General features: G+C 43.2%; 1 protein-coding gene across 7 annotated transcripts in view; it reads left to right on the top strand.

The window, feature by feature from the left end:
* The window catches only part of NSD3 (nuclear receptor binding SET domain protein 3), a 198,281-nt gene that overhangs the window by 39,212 nt on the left and 140,104 nt on the right, over window positions 1-18,965 (top strand). For 6 of the 7 annotated variants that reach the window (XM_040346228.1, XM_040346227.1, XM_040346226.1 and 3 more), the window contains exons 3-4: window positions 13,990-14,182; window positions 15,858-16,012. In XM_040346228.1, coding sequence (XP_040202162.1) covers window positions 13,990-14,182; window positions 15,858-16,012 — 348 coding nt within the window. The remainder of the gene's footprint in view (window positions 1-13,989; window positions 14,183-15,857; window positions 16,013-18,965) is intronic. The other variant, XM_040346229.1, reaches the window with a different exon arrangement.

The raw sequence follows: 18,965 nt of genomic DNA, 5'->3' as shown, positions 1-18,965 counted from the left end.
ATATACGGTAAGTCTCTGCAATGGGACACAGATGGTGAAAAAAAAAAATCTTTCCCTAAATGTAGATGTCGGTCAAATGACATGGGCGAACATAGGACTAAACTAGGAGGGGCCCCATTGTGCTGTGTAGTGATGTCTTCAGCTCTATGAAACTATAATGAATGGAGCTGTGCAGCCAGAGGAGCTGAAATCAGGAGGTTGTAGGCTGTCTTAGATGCTGTTGCTGTGTCTGCACACCACCTGAAAAAGCCACATGACACAAAGGGGCGTATTTATAAAAGTAGTTCATCTGAAATTCACCATACTTTTACTGCAGGTAAAACTACCAGGTTCATGTGTTTTTTTGTTTTTTTTTTATACCAAGAATTGATTCACCAGTGAATTTTTGGTGAAAGTCACATTTGACAGTTTTATAAATGTGTCTCATAGTTCATTTCTGCATGCAAACACAAATTTTAACTTGGGAATACTTCATTTATGTGAATGGATGAATCTCCACTTAAATGAAAAAAAATAACACTGTATGGTCAACTGCAGAAACTGCTGTAAAAAAAATTGTTCCACAGCCATCATATGGTACCTGGGCCAATCACATCACCCTTTACCATGTGATTAGCTATAGCCAGTCACAGATTACTAGTGATCACAGCTGTCATGAATGTAACTCAAACATTGCTGTTACAATGATCATGATGGTAACTGCAAAAAAAAACCTGATCACCCCCCCCCAAAGTAGTTCAGTGTTACCATAGTGACACTGAACTACTCTGATGAAAGTATATAAAAAGAGAAAAAAGTTTTAAAGCAGTAATAAACCAAAGTATTTAAAGCGGGAGTTCACCCAATTCCTTTTTTTTTCCCCTTAGATTCCTGCTCGTTTTGTCTAGGGGAATCGGCTATTAGTTTTAAAATATGATCCGTACTTACCGTTTTCGAGATGCATCTTCTTCCGTCGCTTCCGGGTATGGGTCTTCGGGAGCGGGCGTTCCTTCTTGATTGACAGTCTTCCGACGGTCGCATCCATCGCGTCACTAGTAGCCGAAAGAAGCCGAACGCCGGTGCGGCTCTATACTGCGCCTGCGCACCGACGTTCGGCTTCTTTCGGAAAATCGTGACGCGATGGATGCGACCGTCGGAAGCCTCTCGGAAGACTGTCAATCAAGAAGGAACGCCCAGTCCCGCAGCCCATACCCGGAAGCGGCGGAGAAGATGCATCTCGTAAACGGGTAAGTACGGATCATATTTTAAAACAAATAGCCGATTCCCCTAGACAAAACGAGCATAAAGCGAAGGGGAAAATGTGTAAGGTATGGGTGAACCTCCGCTTTAATAAAAAAATCCCCTGCAAGACAATGGCATAGCGTGCTAGTATGCACTCGTTGGAGCACCAGGCTGGGGAGTGGCGGGCATGGCTGGCAGAGCCAGTTGTCAATACTGTTGAGGTTCTTTCTGAGGATGGCGCAGCTCTGCCCGTCAGCTGATAGTGGGAAATAGTCCCCTATTAGGTGACTCTGGGTTACTGTGTTAGTAAATGTACTCCTGTGACTCACAAGAAAAGTGCCTTGAAAAAAAAAACCTTGAAATTTTCCGCATTTTGTTATGTTACAACCAAAACATCAATGTATTTTATGTGATAGACCAACACAAAGTGGCACATAATTGTGAAGTGGAAGGAAAATGATAAATGGTTTTCAATTTTTTTTTACAAATAAATATGTGAAAAGTGTGGTGTGCATTTGTATTCAGCCCCCCTGAGTCAATACTTTGTAGAACCGCCTTTCCCTGCAATTACAGCTGCAAGTCTTTTTGGGGATGTCTCTACCAGCTTTGCACATCTAGAGAGTGACATTTTTGCCTATTCTTCTTTGCAAAATAGCTCAAGATCTGTCAGATTTTATGGACAGTGTCTGTGAACAGCAATTTTCATGTATTTTGCAGACTCTAAAGGGTTTCTTCTAAGATTGCCCTGTATTTTTTCTCCATCTATCTTCCCATCAACTCTGACCAGCTTCCCTGTTCCTGCTGAAGAAAAGCATCCCCACAACATGATGCTGCCACCACCATGTTTCACGGTGGGGATGGTGTGTTCAGGGTGATGTGCTGTTAGTTTTCCGCCACACATAGTGTTTTACTTTTAGTCCAAAAAGTTCAATTTTGACTAGAGCACTTTCTTCCACATGTTTTCTGTGTCCCCCACATGGCTTCTCGCTAACTGCAAAATGGCTTTCTTTCAACAATGGCTTTCTTCTTGCCACTCTTCCATAAAGGCCAGACTTGTGGAGTGCACGATGAAAGCCTCGTACATATGATCAGATTTTCATACGACCGCTTGTCAGTTTTTTGTGGCATGCTAGTCTCATGTCGAAAGTGAAGACGTTACTCACCATGCAAAAATTTTTGTACGACAGAATACATGAGAAGTGACGTGTTGAATAGTTGACGTGGTGTGTTGAATAGTTTTGTATGTATTCTTTTGTTTCTGAGCATGCCTAGTCTTGCTATTATTTTACTACTGTTTGTTCACTAACATACCTCTGAGGGCTTCACAGAACAGCTGTATTTATACTGAGATTAAATTGCACAAAGCTGGACTCTATTTACTAATTAGGTGACTTCTGAAGGCAATTGGTTCCACTAGATTTTAGTTAGGGGTATCAGAGTAAAGGGGGCTGAATACAAATGTATGCCACACTTTTTAGATATTTATTTGTAAAAAAAAATTGAAAATCATTTATCATTTTCCTTTCACTTCCCAATTATGTGCCACTTTGTATATAATAAAATACATTTATGATTTTGGTTGTAACATGATAAAACATGGAGAATTTAAAGGGGTATGAATACTTTTTAAAGGCACTGTATAACAAATATAAAGTAGGTCTTCTCCCAATTTGGCTGCAAAAGTCGGGATACTCTTTGAACCCGGGGTTCACACATATGCAAACACAGACATTACATGTGATTCGCACTGATTGCTGTGCCGATCACTTGTGATGTCTGTGCAATGCGAGTTCAGCCATACAGTTGTATGGCTGAACTCACATTGGATTGTAAAAAAGTAGCAGGGACTTTTTTGTTTTCCGCACTGGAATCGGATCTGATTCCTGTCCGAATAAACAGTTTGCACTGCGATCTGTGAACCGATCTGGGGGTGTCATTAACTTTTTTTTGGACACCCGCAGCGGTTCGCAGAGGAAAGTGTGAACTGCCTGCGAGAGATGTGATGCGGGAACCGGCGCTGGAATCACACATCGCTATAATGTGAACCCAGGCTTTATTTTTATATAAAATTATTTTTAATTGAGGTGAACCCAGGCTTACCCTGGTTCACATTGATGCTACTTTTAAATCGTGCTACTTCTCTTGAAGTAGCGTGATTTCAAAGTAGCAAGGGCAGCGCATCTGTGTGGCTTCATGCACAGATGTCTATTGAAATCGCACCTGAAAAGTAGTGCAGGAACTACTTTTGCAAATCTGTGCAACGCTGCAAAAGCGGTGTCGCACCGATCGGAACAGTGCTATTGCCGCCAATAGGCTGCAACTTGTCAAGTGATTTGATCTCTCAAATTGCATGACAAATCGCTCCAATGTGAACCTAGGCTTTCTGTTTTGCTCATGCGGTGCAATCAAGTGCTGTCCTTCACAGCTGCACATGCTCATTTTCACTTTGCTTCCCCAATAGCTGCCAGTAGCGTAGAGAAATCCTCGCTGTCTCTGGGTATAGAGAAGCATGTGACATACTCCCCTTTCATCCATGTGACTGTTCTTGTGGTTGGCTGTTCAAACACCCAGCACTGTCACACAGGTGACAACAAACAAATCTGTGCTAATGTAGAGCCAACTCTTTTCACTGCTGGTATAAAGTAGTCAGGGGAATGGAGGAAAGATGAGCTTTGGAGGGGAACAGTAAGAGAACTTGTTTTTCCTGCTTGGGAAAAAAAGTTCTCTGCATCCTATAGAATTTATGTGTGTAAGGAGGGCCCATTCACACTAGGAACTGTATGTGAACTGTGCAGGAACGCAGTGCGATTCACATGCAGTATGATTTCAGATACCTTTATTTTAAATGGGCTGAAAGCATACTGCACAGAACTAGAAGTAATGCATGCACTATTTTTGAATCGCACAGCAACTGCATCGCTTGGTACTTTCGTACCATGCAATCTGGTGCTGGCTAACATTTGTTAAGATCGGGCTCATCTAATGCTTTTTCAGATGATTTTCTATATATGTATGGCCAGCTTAAGACCAATGAGGAAAAAGATGGTCCTTGCCCACTGGTTTGCTGGTTTTTAGTTAAAGCAATGCACGTTACCTCCATATGAGTATGCCACGGGCAATTTACAAAAGCAAACATTTGGCACCACAGCCAATGTTTACCAATGTTTGTCTTGCAGATCACTTTTAGTAGAAGCATGCAATGAAAATTAGAAAGGCCCCTAATGTAGAACTTCTGTCAGAATTGTTTCTTCTAGGGCTTGTTTACACTTGCTTTGCTATTTAATGAGCAAGCCATGTTCAGATCCCTTTTCAGAGAGCATTTGGAAGTAAGGAGGGTTTCTATCGCCTGCTTAAACCATCCAAAATGCCAGACCACTGCGCCATAACTGCATTGTGCAAGGTTGTGCATCACATACTAGCACATTATGTTAAAGGAGTTGTAAAGTCTCAGGCCTTGTACACACGAGCACACATGTCCGATGAAAACGGTCCGTGGACCGTTTTACATCGGACATGTCTGCTGGGAGCTTTGGGTCTGATGTGTGTACACACCATCAGACCAAAATCCCCGCGGACAGAGAACGCGGTGACGTATAAGACACCAACGTTCTCTAACATGCGAGTTCAATGCTTCCACGCATGTGTCGAATCAATTCGACGCATGCGCGGGATTTCGGGCCGCTGGTTATACGTCATAACCAGCGGACATGTCCGATGAGTCGTACTAACTATCGGACATGTCCGACGGACATGTTTCCAGCGGACAAGTTTCTTAGCATGCTAAGAAACTTTTGTCCGCTGGAAACCTGTCCGCTAGGCCGGAAAACTGTCCGCTAGGCCCTACACACGGTCAGACATGTCCGCAGAAACTGATCCGCGGACCAGTTTCAGCGGACATGTTCGGTCGTGTGTACAAGGCCTCAGGGTTTTTCACCTATTACATTCTATGCATTAGGGTAAAAAAGCTTCTGTGCTGCAGCTCCCCCAGAGCCCCCCTTTTTCTTACCTGAACCCCGATAATTTCAGCAACGAGTGCGAGCCCAGCAGCTCCAGCCGCTGTCTCAGGTCTTCATTGGATGGATTGATAGCTCCCGCTGCTGTCAATCAAATCCAGTGACACGGGGTCGCGACAGACTTCTGCTGTTTGTGTCAATAGACGCAGCAGCAGGACTCGGGAGCGTACCCCCATAAAAAGCGGTTCTCTGTGGGGGCACTCGCAGAACAGGAGGAGCCAGAAGCAGGTAATTATAACATGTTTGGTATTTAAATAAAAAACCTTTACAATCACGTTATACTTACCTGAAAACGAAGTCTTCCACTGCCAAGCTGTCACCACTGCAGGCGCTTCCATCTTCACCCTGTATTCCTTCTGGGTCCGCGGACTCCGGCTGTGTGATTGGCCGGAGCCCTGATGACACAACTCCTGCACATGTGCGCTGGAGCTGCTGTTTATGGCTGCATGCACAGTAAATATCTTTTAAACAGTGTACATTTAGAAGATTTTTACAGTACCTATATGTAAACCTTATTATAGACTTACCTAGGGCTGCAACTAACGGTTATTTTCATAATCGATTAGTTGGCCGATTATTGTTTCGATTAATCGGATAATAGCCTTAAAAACAAAAAATTTGATTTTTTTTGGGCCAATTTGTTGGGCAGATTACAAAACACAAATTGCCGCAATAACACATTACACGCTTTTCTGCAGCTTCTCCATTGAAGTATATTGAACCAAAAAAAAACAAAATGGCACCGTTTTGCGTTAAAAACTCCTTGCCCTTTCCAAATACGCAGCAGCTGAAAAAAAATCATGGATGTGAACGTGTCTCATAGGAAAACATGTAAATGAACTGTAGTGTGTTTCTGCAAAAAGCACCAAAACACAGAGGTGTGACCCCGGCCTGAGATGTTTAGTAACATAATGAGGGTTAGAAAAACAAAAATAAGTACAAAAAGAGCAAATAATTGCTACTGTAAGGGGTTCATTTTTTTACTGTGGGACAGTGAAAGTAATATTTACAGTAGCGATTTGCTTTTTTGTACTATAAAGGGCTAATTTTAGTTGTTTTACCCCCATTATGTTACTGGCCGATTAATCGATTATGAAAATTGTAATCGATAATTTCATAATCGATTAGTTGTCGATTAATCGATTAGTTGTTTCGGCCCTAGACTTACCTATAGGTAAAAGTCAGAGATGGGAGTTTACTATTATACACTGGGTGGAACGGAAAAAAAAACTACCAGCTCATATTGGAGCTGCTGTACTAACAATCCAATGTAAGTATGGTGATCTCCCCTGCTGAGCTATTGGGTTCTGACAGGACAATTCTCCTTTAAGGGGGCGTGCCCGGGGGTGTGTCTTATGCCTGCATACTTTTGTTGACAGGTGTCCCTCATTCCCCTCTCAAAAAGTTGGGAGGTATGCATCAACATTATTGTGTCCTAGAGGCTGGGTTCACACTACTACACTACTTTCATCCTACTTTGCTCTGCTACATTGGTCCTACATTTATCCTACATTGGTCCTACATCCATCCTACTTTCATGAACAGGATACTACTTTGGTCTGACTTCAATGATATTCAATGGGCCTGAAGTAGGATCAATGTAGGACCAAAAGTAGTACAGGGAGCATTTTCAAAGTCGGACCGACTTGTGTAGGACCAATGTAGGACACTACAAGACGCTCTCATAGGGAAACATTGAACACAGAGCAAAGTAGGATGAAAGTAGTGTAGTAGTGTGAACCCAGCCTCAATGCTAGTTTTGTACACATGTTCATGTAGGCGGCAGTGTAAAGTTATGTGTAATGACTAATTATGGCTGCCTCCACGTACATATAGAATTACAAATAATGCAAAGAAACAAAATTTGTATATTATTACCAAACACGGATTGAATTATTTATACCCAGCTGATCACTCTTACATAGCTGTCTAAAAGCATATAATCACTCTTTGTCTTGGGGACCATTCACATTTATGCATTTAGCCCAGGTTCGCACTGGGCTGCGGGAACGAAGCCGTGTGAGTTCAGCTGAACTCGTACAATTTCACTCCCGCTTGTCAGCCCCGATTTTGGCCGCGATTGCAGAGACATCTGTGCAGGTTTCTGCACAGATGTAAATGTAAATCGTGGGCCTTAATTGCAAAGAGTAGTATAGAAACTTCTTTTTGAAATTGGTGCAGCGCCGCACATGCGGCGACACACCAATTAGGACGGTGCCATTGCTGGCAAATGGCACCTATATGACATGTCAAATTGCATGTCAAAACGCACCAGTGTGAACCAGGGCTCAAATACATTGGGGCTTATTTACTAAAACTGTAGCATGTAAAATCTGGTGCAGCTGTGCACAGAAACCAATCAGCTTTCAAGTTTTATTGTCAATGCCTAAAGCGGAGCTCCAGCCTTCTTGGCAATGTTTTTCAAAAAGCACCCCTGTGATTCTCATTAGTTGTACAATATAATTAACCACTTCACACCTGTGCTATAGCCGAATGACGGCTACAGCTACTTTGCCGGAGGCCGTCAATAGATGTCTTCCCGCGCTCAAGCCGCTTGCGCGCGCCCTGTAGGGAGCGCACGTGGCTCACTCTGTGATCAGCAAGTCTATGAGACTCGCTGAATCACAGATTGGAGAAAGGGGTGATCCCGACCCTTTACAATGTGATTAGCTGTCAGCCAATGACAGCTGATCATGTTAGGTAAACACTCATAGCGATCACCGGCGGCTGACAGAGGGACATCAGTCCCGATCAGGGAGAGCTGCCACCAGCTCATCTGTGCCCATGTGTGCCACCTACCAGTGTACAACAGTGCCCACCAGCGCCACCTGCTAGTGCCCACAGTGCCACCTATCAATGTCACCAATCAGTTCCTCAGCAACAGTGCTGCCCATCATTGTCACCTGCCAGTGCCCATTATTGTCACCTACCAATGCCTATCAGTGTCACCTACCAGTGCCCTTCAGTGCCATCTTATCTGTGCCTATCAGGGCCACCTTGTATGTGCCTATCAGTCCCGCCTCATCAGCCCATATCAACGAAGGAGAAAAATTACCTGTTTGCAAAATGTTGAAATATGATTTTTTTTTCAAAATGTTCCATATTTGTTTGTTTGTTTAGCAAAAAATAAAAACCCATGAAGTGATTAAATGCCATCAAAAGAAAGCTCTATTTGTGTGAAAAAAATGATAAAAATGTTATTTGGGTACAGTGTTTTGTCTGACTGCGCAATTGTCATTCAAAGTGCGTCGGCGCTGAAAATTGGTCTGGCCAGGAAGGGGGTTTAAGTGCCCAGTAAGCAAGTGGTTAAGCTGCTGCTGTAAGCGTAATTCTTCTTCTTACTTATCAATTTCTCATTATCCACAGGATCCCAGAAGGCAGGCAGTGTCCATTAATGACATGGGCATCTGAAGCCCGTTCTTATTTCTTCTGAGATCCCGAGCAGCTGGCTCGCGCCTGTGCAGTAATGACACTGTGCGGTGCGTTGTTTACAGGTTGCTATAACAATGGCGGCATCGGCAGAATTCCCTGTCCCATTGTTATGGCAACCTGTCAATCAACACAGAACTTTCTGTCTCAAAATACAGCGCAATTTCACTGTTAGCCGCCCCTAGGACTTCTGGGATATATGACGCTGATATCCCAAGAGTCCTAGGGAATCGCTGAATGATGAAATCGCCTAGGCGGTCAGGACAGGAAGTGCACAGATTCAAATAAGGTGTTTAGCAATAAAAAAGAGAGAAATGATTGCCATTCTACGGGTGGACATTGTCTTGCGAAGGTCATAAAAAATGGGTGGAACTCGGCTTTAATCGAATAAGATGAATGTTAGAAGCTGATTGGCTACCATGCATGACCGCACCAGATTCTGAGTGCTCCAGTTTTAGTAAATCTCCCCCATAGTTTACTACATGTTGGTGTGGTACTAATCACTTTCAGTGGCATCATAACACACTACAATGCAACTAGACTGCAGGACACCGGAACATGCCATGTGTTTGGGGTGCAGTGCTTTAAAAAATAAAAGGTCCGATTTGTTTTTCCATTAGTGTGCACCAGTAACGCAGCATTCCTTAAAGTATGACTATGCACAAAACTTTTTTTTTTTCATTTTGTGTTATAACTCCTGTCAGATTTTTTGTCGCCACCTGTTTCCCATTGGGGAAATTTCCCTTCACTTCCTGTTCCAAAGCCAAAACAGGAAGTGAGCAGAAATCCCTGCAAATTAAGGGAAATTCTTGGGGTCCCTCAGGTCACCAGAATTAATGTCCTCGTTGGAAGATTTCCCCTCTATTACTTTTCTGGGGACTTTTACTTTCAATGATAACGGTACACAGAACAAATAGAGAGGGGGAATCTCCCTAACGGGGGGCACAGACAGCAATAAAAACTGGTGTTCTATTTCTTCTGCACTGTATCCAAAACTGAAAATAAAGTTTTGCCTTTAGTTATACATTAACAGTACAGTAATGGTTAATAACAGATCATTGTGCTAATGCAAGTATAGTAATGTAACATGTATTGTGAATGGGGCCTTAAAGGGGTTGTAAAGGTACAATTTTTTTCCCTAAATAGCCTCCTTTACCTTAGTGCGAGCAGGAGTGTCATGACGCCCACTAACACACAGCTCCTTTCTCTATCTGCAAAGTAGAGAGTGTCCTGACTCTCCTGCTCCCCCCTCCCTCATCAAGAGGCTTTCTCCACACCAGGGAGAAAGCCTTGCATTACTGTGTGGAGTTACAGACAGAACAGGAAGTGAGTATTTCTCAGAAGAAATAAGGACATTTAAAAGCAAAATGGAAGGATGAGGTAAGTGAAGGAGGACTGCACTAAGGTAAAGGAAGCTATTTAGGGATTTTTTTTTCCCTTTACAACCCCTTTAAGAATTTTACTAGCAGGTATTCAAGTCTGTTTTGTTCCAAAAGCAGGACAGCAAGTCCCCATCCTGCTGTCAGAACGCAGCACTATATAGTATACAGCTGATGCTTCCTTCAAAGCAACTTTTTAAAGTGCTAGTAAAGCCGCTTTGTGATTTTTAGCTACACGCATGGGTGCTCAACCTGTGGCCCTCCAGCTGTTGCGGAACTACAAGTCCCATGAGGCATTGCAAGGCTGACAGTTACAAGCATGACTCCCAAAGGCAGAGGCATGTTGGGACTTGCAGTTTCTCAACAGCTGGAGGGCCACAGGTTGAGCACCCATGATACAGGAACCCTCAATAATAAGGCTTATGTAAGGTTAAGTGAATATCTCCCAAACTACGCAGCCGGTGACATCAAAGGTGCATGTGCTCTGAAGGTCCGTCATACCTTGTGGGACCTTCAGAGCACCATGCCGGAACCGAGGTCTCCAGTCAGCATGCACGGGAGTGACATCATCAAGGCTCCGGCCAATCACACAGCTGGAGCGCGGGAACCGAAAGAAAGATCAGGGGAAGATGTCAGCCATTTCAGCGGTGACCAGTAGAGGTCGACCGATATGGGTTTTTCTCTGGCAGATTCCGATATCTGGAAATCAGGGCGGCCGATGGCTGATATGTGTTGCCGATTTTTGCGGCCGATATTTTAGGCCTTTTTTTTTTTTTTTTCCCCTCATCTCAAAAAATCTAGGATGGAGAGGTGGGGAGGAGATAATTGTTTAGGGTGGAGAGGTGGGGTGCAGCCTGTCAGTGCCACCTCATTAGTGCCCACCAGTGCAGCCTATCAGTGTCCATCAGTGCCACCTCATTGGTGTCTATCAGTGCCCACCAGTGCCACCTCATCAGTGCAGCCCATCAGTGCCACCTCATCAATGCCCACCAATGCATCCCATCATTGCCCACCAGTACATCTCACCAGTGCATCACATTAGTGCCAACCTGACCATTATGAATGTTCTCACCAAACATAAGGAAATGGGTCTCCCCAAGAACCTTTAGCAATGTCTGCAATCCCCAGCTTTGCAGATGGACATCTGTCTTCCGCTCTCACTCAGCTTAAAATGGTTTCTCCTTTATACATATGGACTGGACTGTGCATTTGGGACTCATCAGTTTTCCTTTTTCAGTCTTTTTTCACATACAATTTTTTACTGTATTAGTGCTGCACTTTATTTTAATCTAGTTTGTATCTGACTTGAAGGTGCTAGCAGCTGTAGTCTGTATTCTATATTTCTAGTGCAGCATTAGCCTTTGGGCTATAATTTCTTGCCCTTGACACTAAACAAATCTTAGAACCTCCCTGGCCCTGACGTGCTGCCCCGCCTCTGCCTACAATCCCCAGAATGCAGAGCGGGCCGGTAACAGCCAATCGGCGGCGGCCGCTGCCAACATACCTCCACTCTGAAAAAAAACGTCCCCTGACGTGCTGCGCGCCCTGCCTTTGCCTACAAACCCCAGAATGCAGCGTGGGCCGGCAGTTACCGGCCCGCGCTGCATTCTGGGGTTTGTAGGCAGAGGCAGGGCGCGCAGCACGTCAGGGGACGTTTTTTTTACAGTGGAGGATGTCGGCAGCAGCGGCCGCCGATTGGCTGTTACAGGCCCGCTGGTTGGCTGCCGCGCTGGGTGTACCAAGATGGATTGCCACCGCGGTAACAGCATCAGGAAAGGCTGCGGCTTCGGCTTAGCTCCGGAGCCATGGCACCGCTAACGGCCATGTTAAATATCGGCCTAATTTTGCATAAAAATCTGATTTCTCCAAAACGGACAAATATTGGCCGATATATCGGCCGATCTCTAGTGACCAGGCGCCGCTGGAAGGCTTTGTTCCATGGTAAGTATTTCAAAATGTGCTAGCATGTGATGCATACTAGCGCATTATACAATTGCCTTACAGGTGTTATTTTTGTTTTTTACTTGGTTTACTACCTTTTAAAAAACACAAGAAAATGTAACTTGTCACTTGGAGTTTAGGCAGTGAATGCTCTCCACTGGAGTCCTTGATGGATATGTAAACCAAACAATGAACTTGGCCTGGTACATATGCATACCTACCAACATTTTGAGATGGGAATAAGGGACACCTACTACCAAACGTATGTAGGCATAGGACACGCCTCCTGCCACATCCTCTTAAAGGAGAATTAACCAAAAAAAAAGGTTAATTAAATCCACAAGGGCTTTTTTTTTTTTTACCACTTCCATTCCTTTATATTGGCTTTTAAACTGTACAAATGCAGCAATTTAAAAATTGCATGAAAGGTTTAGCGCTGGGAAACACTTTTTGAAAGACAAAAAGTGCATTTTATATACAACTATATGGATCAGACCAAAATGAGGGACAAATAAGGGGGAACGAGGGACAGAGGGACATTTCTCCAAATCAGGGACAGTTGGGAGCTATGGATATGTCATTGAAAGTGTTTTTTAATATCAGTTTGATAAGTGCATAAAAAATACCTCTTTATCCTGCAAGAAATCCAGTGAGTTCTTAAAGCGGTAGTTCACCCCCCCCGACACATTTTACCATCGAGACAGGCATTGTAGCGCGAGTTACAGTATGCCTGTCCCGATTTTTTTAACCCCGGACTCACCTTGTAATCGGACATCGTAGATTTCGGCTCCCGCGGGGAATGGGCGTGCCTATGGAGAGGGAGGATGATTGACGGCCGGCCCTGGCACGTCACTCTCCCCGAAGACAGCCGGAGTAGGTCTCGGCTCTTCACGGCGCCTGCGCACAGGCTATGCGCACGCGTCGTGAAGACCAAGCCTATTTCGGCTATTTCCGGAGAAGCGTGACGCGCCAGAGCCGGCCGTCAATCATCCTCCGTCTCCATAGGCACGCCCATTCCCCGGTATCTTCGATGGACGACTACAAGGTGAGTACGGGGGTAAAAAATTCGGGACAGGCATACTGTAGCTCGCGCTACAATGCCTGATTTTAAGGTAAAAGAAAAAAATAAATATTTTTTTTCGTCGATAGGGTGAACCCCCGCTTTAAATTACTATGGATATGTGACTGCACTGAATTCACAAACAATGTTTTGTATGCTATGTAGAGTGCTGTGTATATTGTCAGTGCTATATAAAGACCTGTAATAATAAAAAAATAAGGAAATAATGTTTAAGAAATAATGTGAACTATAGGACAGCTCAACCCTTTGTTCTGGAGATACAGAGAGAGGAAATGTTCTGCAATCGGAACACACTTCCTGTCCTAGGGTGACAACACTGCTCCTCTATAGATAACAGGAAGTGCTTTACTGTTAAAACCACCAGTTCAAAATAAAGGTGAAGAGTCTGAAAAAAGAACACTAAGGCAGCTACCAGACTGGTAATATGTTACATCGCTGATATATGAAAGAAATGAAAGGAAAAACATTAGTGCATGGATATAAAATACATTATAAATACCTTTTTTTCCCCCTCTTTTTTTTATAAGTGATCACTTTCCCTCTGCATAAGGAGCTCAGGGAGGAGAAACAGCAGTACACTAGTCTTCCCAGCGAATGCCTGTGCAGGGGGGCATTTCAGCAAAAAGCCTGATCACTGGTATAGCTCCCAGCACATTCAGAAAACTGACCATATTATGTCCCCTGCTTAATGTGGTCAGTTTATAATAGGAAAGCAGAGGGACTGGCAGGAACACCAGGGATTTCACATAAAGGAAGTAATACAAAGAGAACAGGATACCTTTCATACATAGTACATAGTACAACAGGCACATATCAGGAATATGAAATATTGGGTTTATATACTCTTTAACTTTGCATTCAATAGGATTGTGTGTCGTAGTACAAATAATGCCAACTGAGATTCTACTCTCATTTTATTTTTCAGGCTGAACAGAGATCCAATTTTATTTTTCAGGCTGAACAGAGCCCCAGTTCTCCGCTTTCTCCTGAGGTCCGGACTGGTGTTTGGTTCCATATTGGAGACTTGGTTTGGTCTAAGGTGGGAACTTACCCTTGGTGGCCCTGTATGGTGTCCTGCGACCCTCAGCTTCATGTTCACAGCAAGATCAATTCCAGAGGTAAGACAGACTGACATATTGTAATAACAATATAGGACAAATGCATATTAGACTTTCCATATCTTGACTATGCAGTGTGGACCTAGAGTAAAGCTAGACTTCCCCTTCTATCCTGGCATCCCTTAATACGGAGTTCCACCCAAAAATTGAATTTCTGCTTTTCGGATTCCTCCCCCCCTCCGGTGTCACATTTGGCACCTTTCAGGGGGGAGGGGGGAGCAGATACCTGTCCAATACAGGTATTTGCTCCCACTTCAGGCGAAAGCTCGCCGCAGTATCCGCGGCGATCTACGCCATGTACAGCCCCTCCTCTGTCCCCCCCGCTGTCTTGTGGGAGACACACAGGTCCCAGAAGACAGCAGGGACCACTCAGAACGTGACTCGCGCATGTACAGTAGGGAACAGGCTGTGAAGCTGCAAAGCTTCACTTCCTGATTCCCTTACTAGCAATGTCGGCGCCTCCCCCCAGAGCCGAGGGACATGTCGGCTTCGGATGAGGACATTGTGGACTCCCTGGACAGGTAAGTGTCCCTATTTTAAAAGTCGGCAGCTGCAGTATTTGTAACTGCTGATTTTTTTTTTGCAGAACTCTGCTTTATAGTGGAACTTCACTCTTCCAATCATCACTGATTCTTTGTTAACCTCATGCTGCTAGCATTTGTAAAAAGATAGGAAAGTATATCATATTTACTTGTTTTAAATTTTTTTTTACACTTCTTTAGTTACTTCCTAGTTTCTTGCCTAGGCAAATGCTGTCATACATCCCAGGAGACTTCAGGAGGGGAGAAGGGGTTTTCTCAGCTAAGCACATTCTCCTGCATGCTTGAGCTAAGGGCAGGTGGAAGTAAATGCTACATTAATAATTTGTCTTTACTCAAGATGGCCACGGCCAGAAATGCTAGGGTGTGGTTTTAAAAAGTAAATTCTCAGCAAAATAAAGTATGGAGACATGGATGGATGGGGGAGTTTGCTTTGAATATTAAAAATGAATGGGTGCATATTACAAGGCCTTTTCCTTTTAAGCCATTATCTTACTGGGGTATAATTGTTTTAATGGAGGCATTAAAACAATTTTTTTTTTTAAAAAGTCAGCAGCTACTAACAGTGTAGCTGCTGACTTTTAATAAGGACACTTACCTTGTCCTACTTGCCCGCGCTGATGGCCCCCCCGATGCCGATCCCACGACTGATGTAGGTCCCGCGCCGCCATTCACACTATGGGAAACAGGCAGTGAAGCCTTACGGCTTCACTGCCCATTTCCTACTGCGCCTGTGTGAGTCTCGTGCCGGCTTGTGAATGGGCGGCTGCTCTCTGAGAACACACACAGTTCCCAGAAAGCAGCGCGCCCCATTCACTAGAAGAAGGAGAAGAAGAAAACACACCGCGGTGCCTAAGAGGCAGATTACGGACTTCCGCATAGCAACAGGTATTTCGGGTGAGTATACATTTTTTTTTCCACTTATTTATTTATTTATTTATTTATTTTTTTAGGACTTTTGGCCAAATGTTGTTTTCCTGGGTGGAACTCCGCCTTAATGGCTAATATGGTATATGTAAGAATCATACATTCATATTAATGTTAAGTTATAGTAGTTAACTTATAATGAGGAAACTGAAAGTACCTAAAGTTACCCTGAGTAACCTTAATATCTCACTTACATTCTCCAAAAACAGGTGCTCGTGAATACCATGTGCAGTTTTTCAGCAATGAGCCAGAGAGAGCCTGGATACACGAGAAGCGCATGCGGGAATACCGAGGTCGGAAGCAGTATGAGCAACTGCTGGCTGAAGATGCTGCTAAAGTACTTAACCAATCAGACAGGCTTAAGGTGCGCTTTGACTTAGACATATCTAAAGTGTAAAATATTGTGACATTTTACTGAGCATTGAAACTACACTATATGGGCAAAGATTTGTGGACATCTGATCATCACACCCATATGAGCTTCTTGGACATCATATTCCCCCAAAAATGGCATTAATATCGAATTGCCCCCCAGTGGCCATGACAACTTCCAGTCTCAGAGCTTTACACAGAATTTAGGAGTGTTTTTGTGTAAATATGTACTCATTCTGTATATTGAAGATCAGGTACTGATGTTGGATGAGAAGACCTGACTCACTAGGGTTGAACTTAGGCAACCTGATTTCCACGGCAGCAAACTTTCCAAACCATGCTGTTATGGAGCTGGCTTTGTACACAGGGGCAAAGTCATGCTGGGGTAGAAACGGCCGTTCTCTAAACTGTTGTCCAAAGTTGTCTAAAATGTGTTTGTATGTTGTACAACTAACAATATCGTTCACTGGAAATAGCGCAATAATTTGGAGGGGTGTCCCCAAACTTTTGCCCATAAAATGTAGGCAAAATGATCAGCTGTTCACAGTCCTTTGTCCAAATAGCATGTTAGTTACAATTTTTCTCTGTGTAAATTATGTAGGTTGCAAAGATTTTAGCAAGATTTTTTGGTAGATTCATAGCTTTCTGTGTTATGAAGAAATTGCTGATTGTTTCACAATATCCTTTCTTAAACTGATTTCTGAATTAAAAGAGGCTACCCTCAATACAAAACTGATTTCTGAAATAAAAGAGGCTACCCTCAATACAAAACTGATTTCTGAATTAAAAGAGGCTACCCTCAATACAAAACTGATTTCTGAATTAAAAGAGGCTACCCTCAATACGGAACTGATTTCTGAATTAAAAGAGGCTACCCTCAATACGGAACTGATTTCTGAATTAAAAGAGGCTACCCTCAATACGGAACAGATTTCTGAACTAAAAGAGGCTACCCTCAATACGGAACTGACTTCTGAATTAAAAGAGGCTACCCTCAATACAAAACTGATTTCTGAATTAAAAGAGGCTACCCTCAATACAAAACCTGATTAATGAATTAAAAGAGGCTACCCTCAATACAAAACTGATTTCTGAAATAAAAGAGGCTACCCTCAATACAAAACTGATTTCTGAAATAAAAGAGGCTACCTTCAATACAAAACTGATTTCTGAAATAAAAGAGGCTACCCTCAATACGGAACTGATTTCTGAACTAAAAGAGGCTACCCTCAATACGGAAATGATTTCTGAACTAAAAGAGGCTACCCTCAATACAAAACTGATATCTGAAATAAAAGAGGCTACCCTCAATACGGAACTGATTTGTGAACTAAAAGAGGCTACCCTCAATACAAAACTGATTTCTGTATCCAGCTTTACTTTTGCGAGTGGATCATATTGGGGAGGCATTGAGGGCTGCCTCTTTTTTTTTTTTTTTAGTCTCTGGACACCTATCTCCAATTCCCCTTTTTTTTTGCTGGTTTACTGTTAAAGGGTTTCACGCTGTGTGACTGAGTACCAATATATTTCCACTAGGAGGAGTGTAAAGCATGCACACTACACAGCCTCATTCCCACCAGACAACATTGAGGAAGCATCTCCCTGCTGCTCACAGATTTGTTTTTACTGTTCACTTGCTGTAATGTTAGGTCTCCTCTGGTGTTGAGCTGTCTGTCAGCCATCAACTGTTTATGTTTTGTGGGGTCTCAAGGCTGCAACATGTCTGATTCTGGACTCGGAGGGTGTGGACAGTTCAGCTGTACTGGGTGTCCCTGACACAATGTCCACTAATGGGTTGAAGTCTACCTGTAGAACACTCCTTGATAGTGCAGATACCCATAGAGTGGAGTCTTGTTGCTCCTTAATGTTGGAGTTCCTCCCCTTCTCTGTATCCTCTCCGGTTCCTTCAGGATTTGCTGGGCCTGCTCCCCTCTCAAAGGAAGCGCTTACTGCAGTCATGCAGGACTTTATGTCGCTGATTGCCCAGTCATCCCCTGATTGCACGCTACCTGGACAACCTCATCTTGAGGGAATAGTCAGAGCAGCTCTGGAGGACAAATTATGCCTGACTGGTCAGATGTTGCAGAGGTTTGCCTTTACAACCACATTAAAGAATGAAGGCATTTTTCTCAGAACATTAAAGATAGACAGCTGTTTTTCTTTATGGCCGGTACAAGGGCAGGTTTTAAAAGATGCTGACAGTGCTTAATGGTGTAAAACACAGAGGCAGCCTTGGGCAAGCCAAGCATTGTAACCCCAGGGACGTGTGATCACATTGACGTTTATAGAGTGGGAATCATTTCAGAGTCTCCTTGCCCTTTAAAGCAGATGTTTAACATGGAGGACACTGACAGAACCAAGGACTGAAAAGATTTTACAGATAAGTAAAGGTCATTATAACTACACCAAACAGACCTTTATGGTTTGAGTAGAGCTCCCATTTTATACTCTACCAATTCTCTTCTCTTTGATTGTTAACCCTTCGTTTGTTGGGTCATTTTTGTATGCATTCTGCTGTACTCAGACGGGATGAAGTCAATTGCTGTTCTTTCATTGCAATGAAGTAAGAAAGTCATACATTTCAGGCTACTTGGAACAGAATTACTGAAACATTTTTCTCTACAGGTCATTTTAGATTTTTATTTCCCAGCTAATTGATTTAATCAATCAATTCCATTGTGGTAATTGTGGTTTGTAAATGAAAATCAATGTACAGATTTTGTGGTAGTTTGTCTGGACAGATATTATGTCAGATAACATCCATAAAACAATACAAAATAGTCTACTGAATGTTTTTCTACAATTTTCTTTATTGATCTCAGTTAAGGCTTTTTTTTTTAAACTCCATTTTAGATTTAAAACTTAAAACAGGACTCTGCAAAGCTGTAATCTCCTTATCTCCACTATATGCTCAATTTATTTGTGTTCCCTGACTGCTAAACTGG

This window comes from Rana temporaria, chromosome 3 (genome assembly GCF_905171775.1).
Source record: "Rana temporaria chromosome 3, aRanTem1.1, whole genome shotgun sequence".
Lineage (NCBI taxonomy): Eukaryota > Metazoa > Chordata > Amphibia > Anura > Ranidae > Rana > Rana temporaria.
The sequence above is the reverse complement of the archived record's forward strand: the minus strand, read 5'-3'. Positions and strand labels throughout refer to the sequence as shown.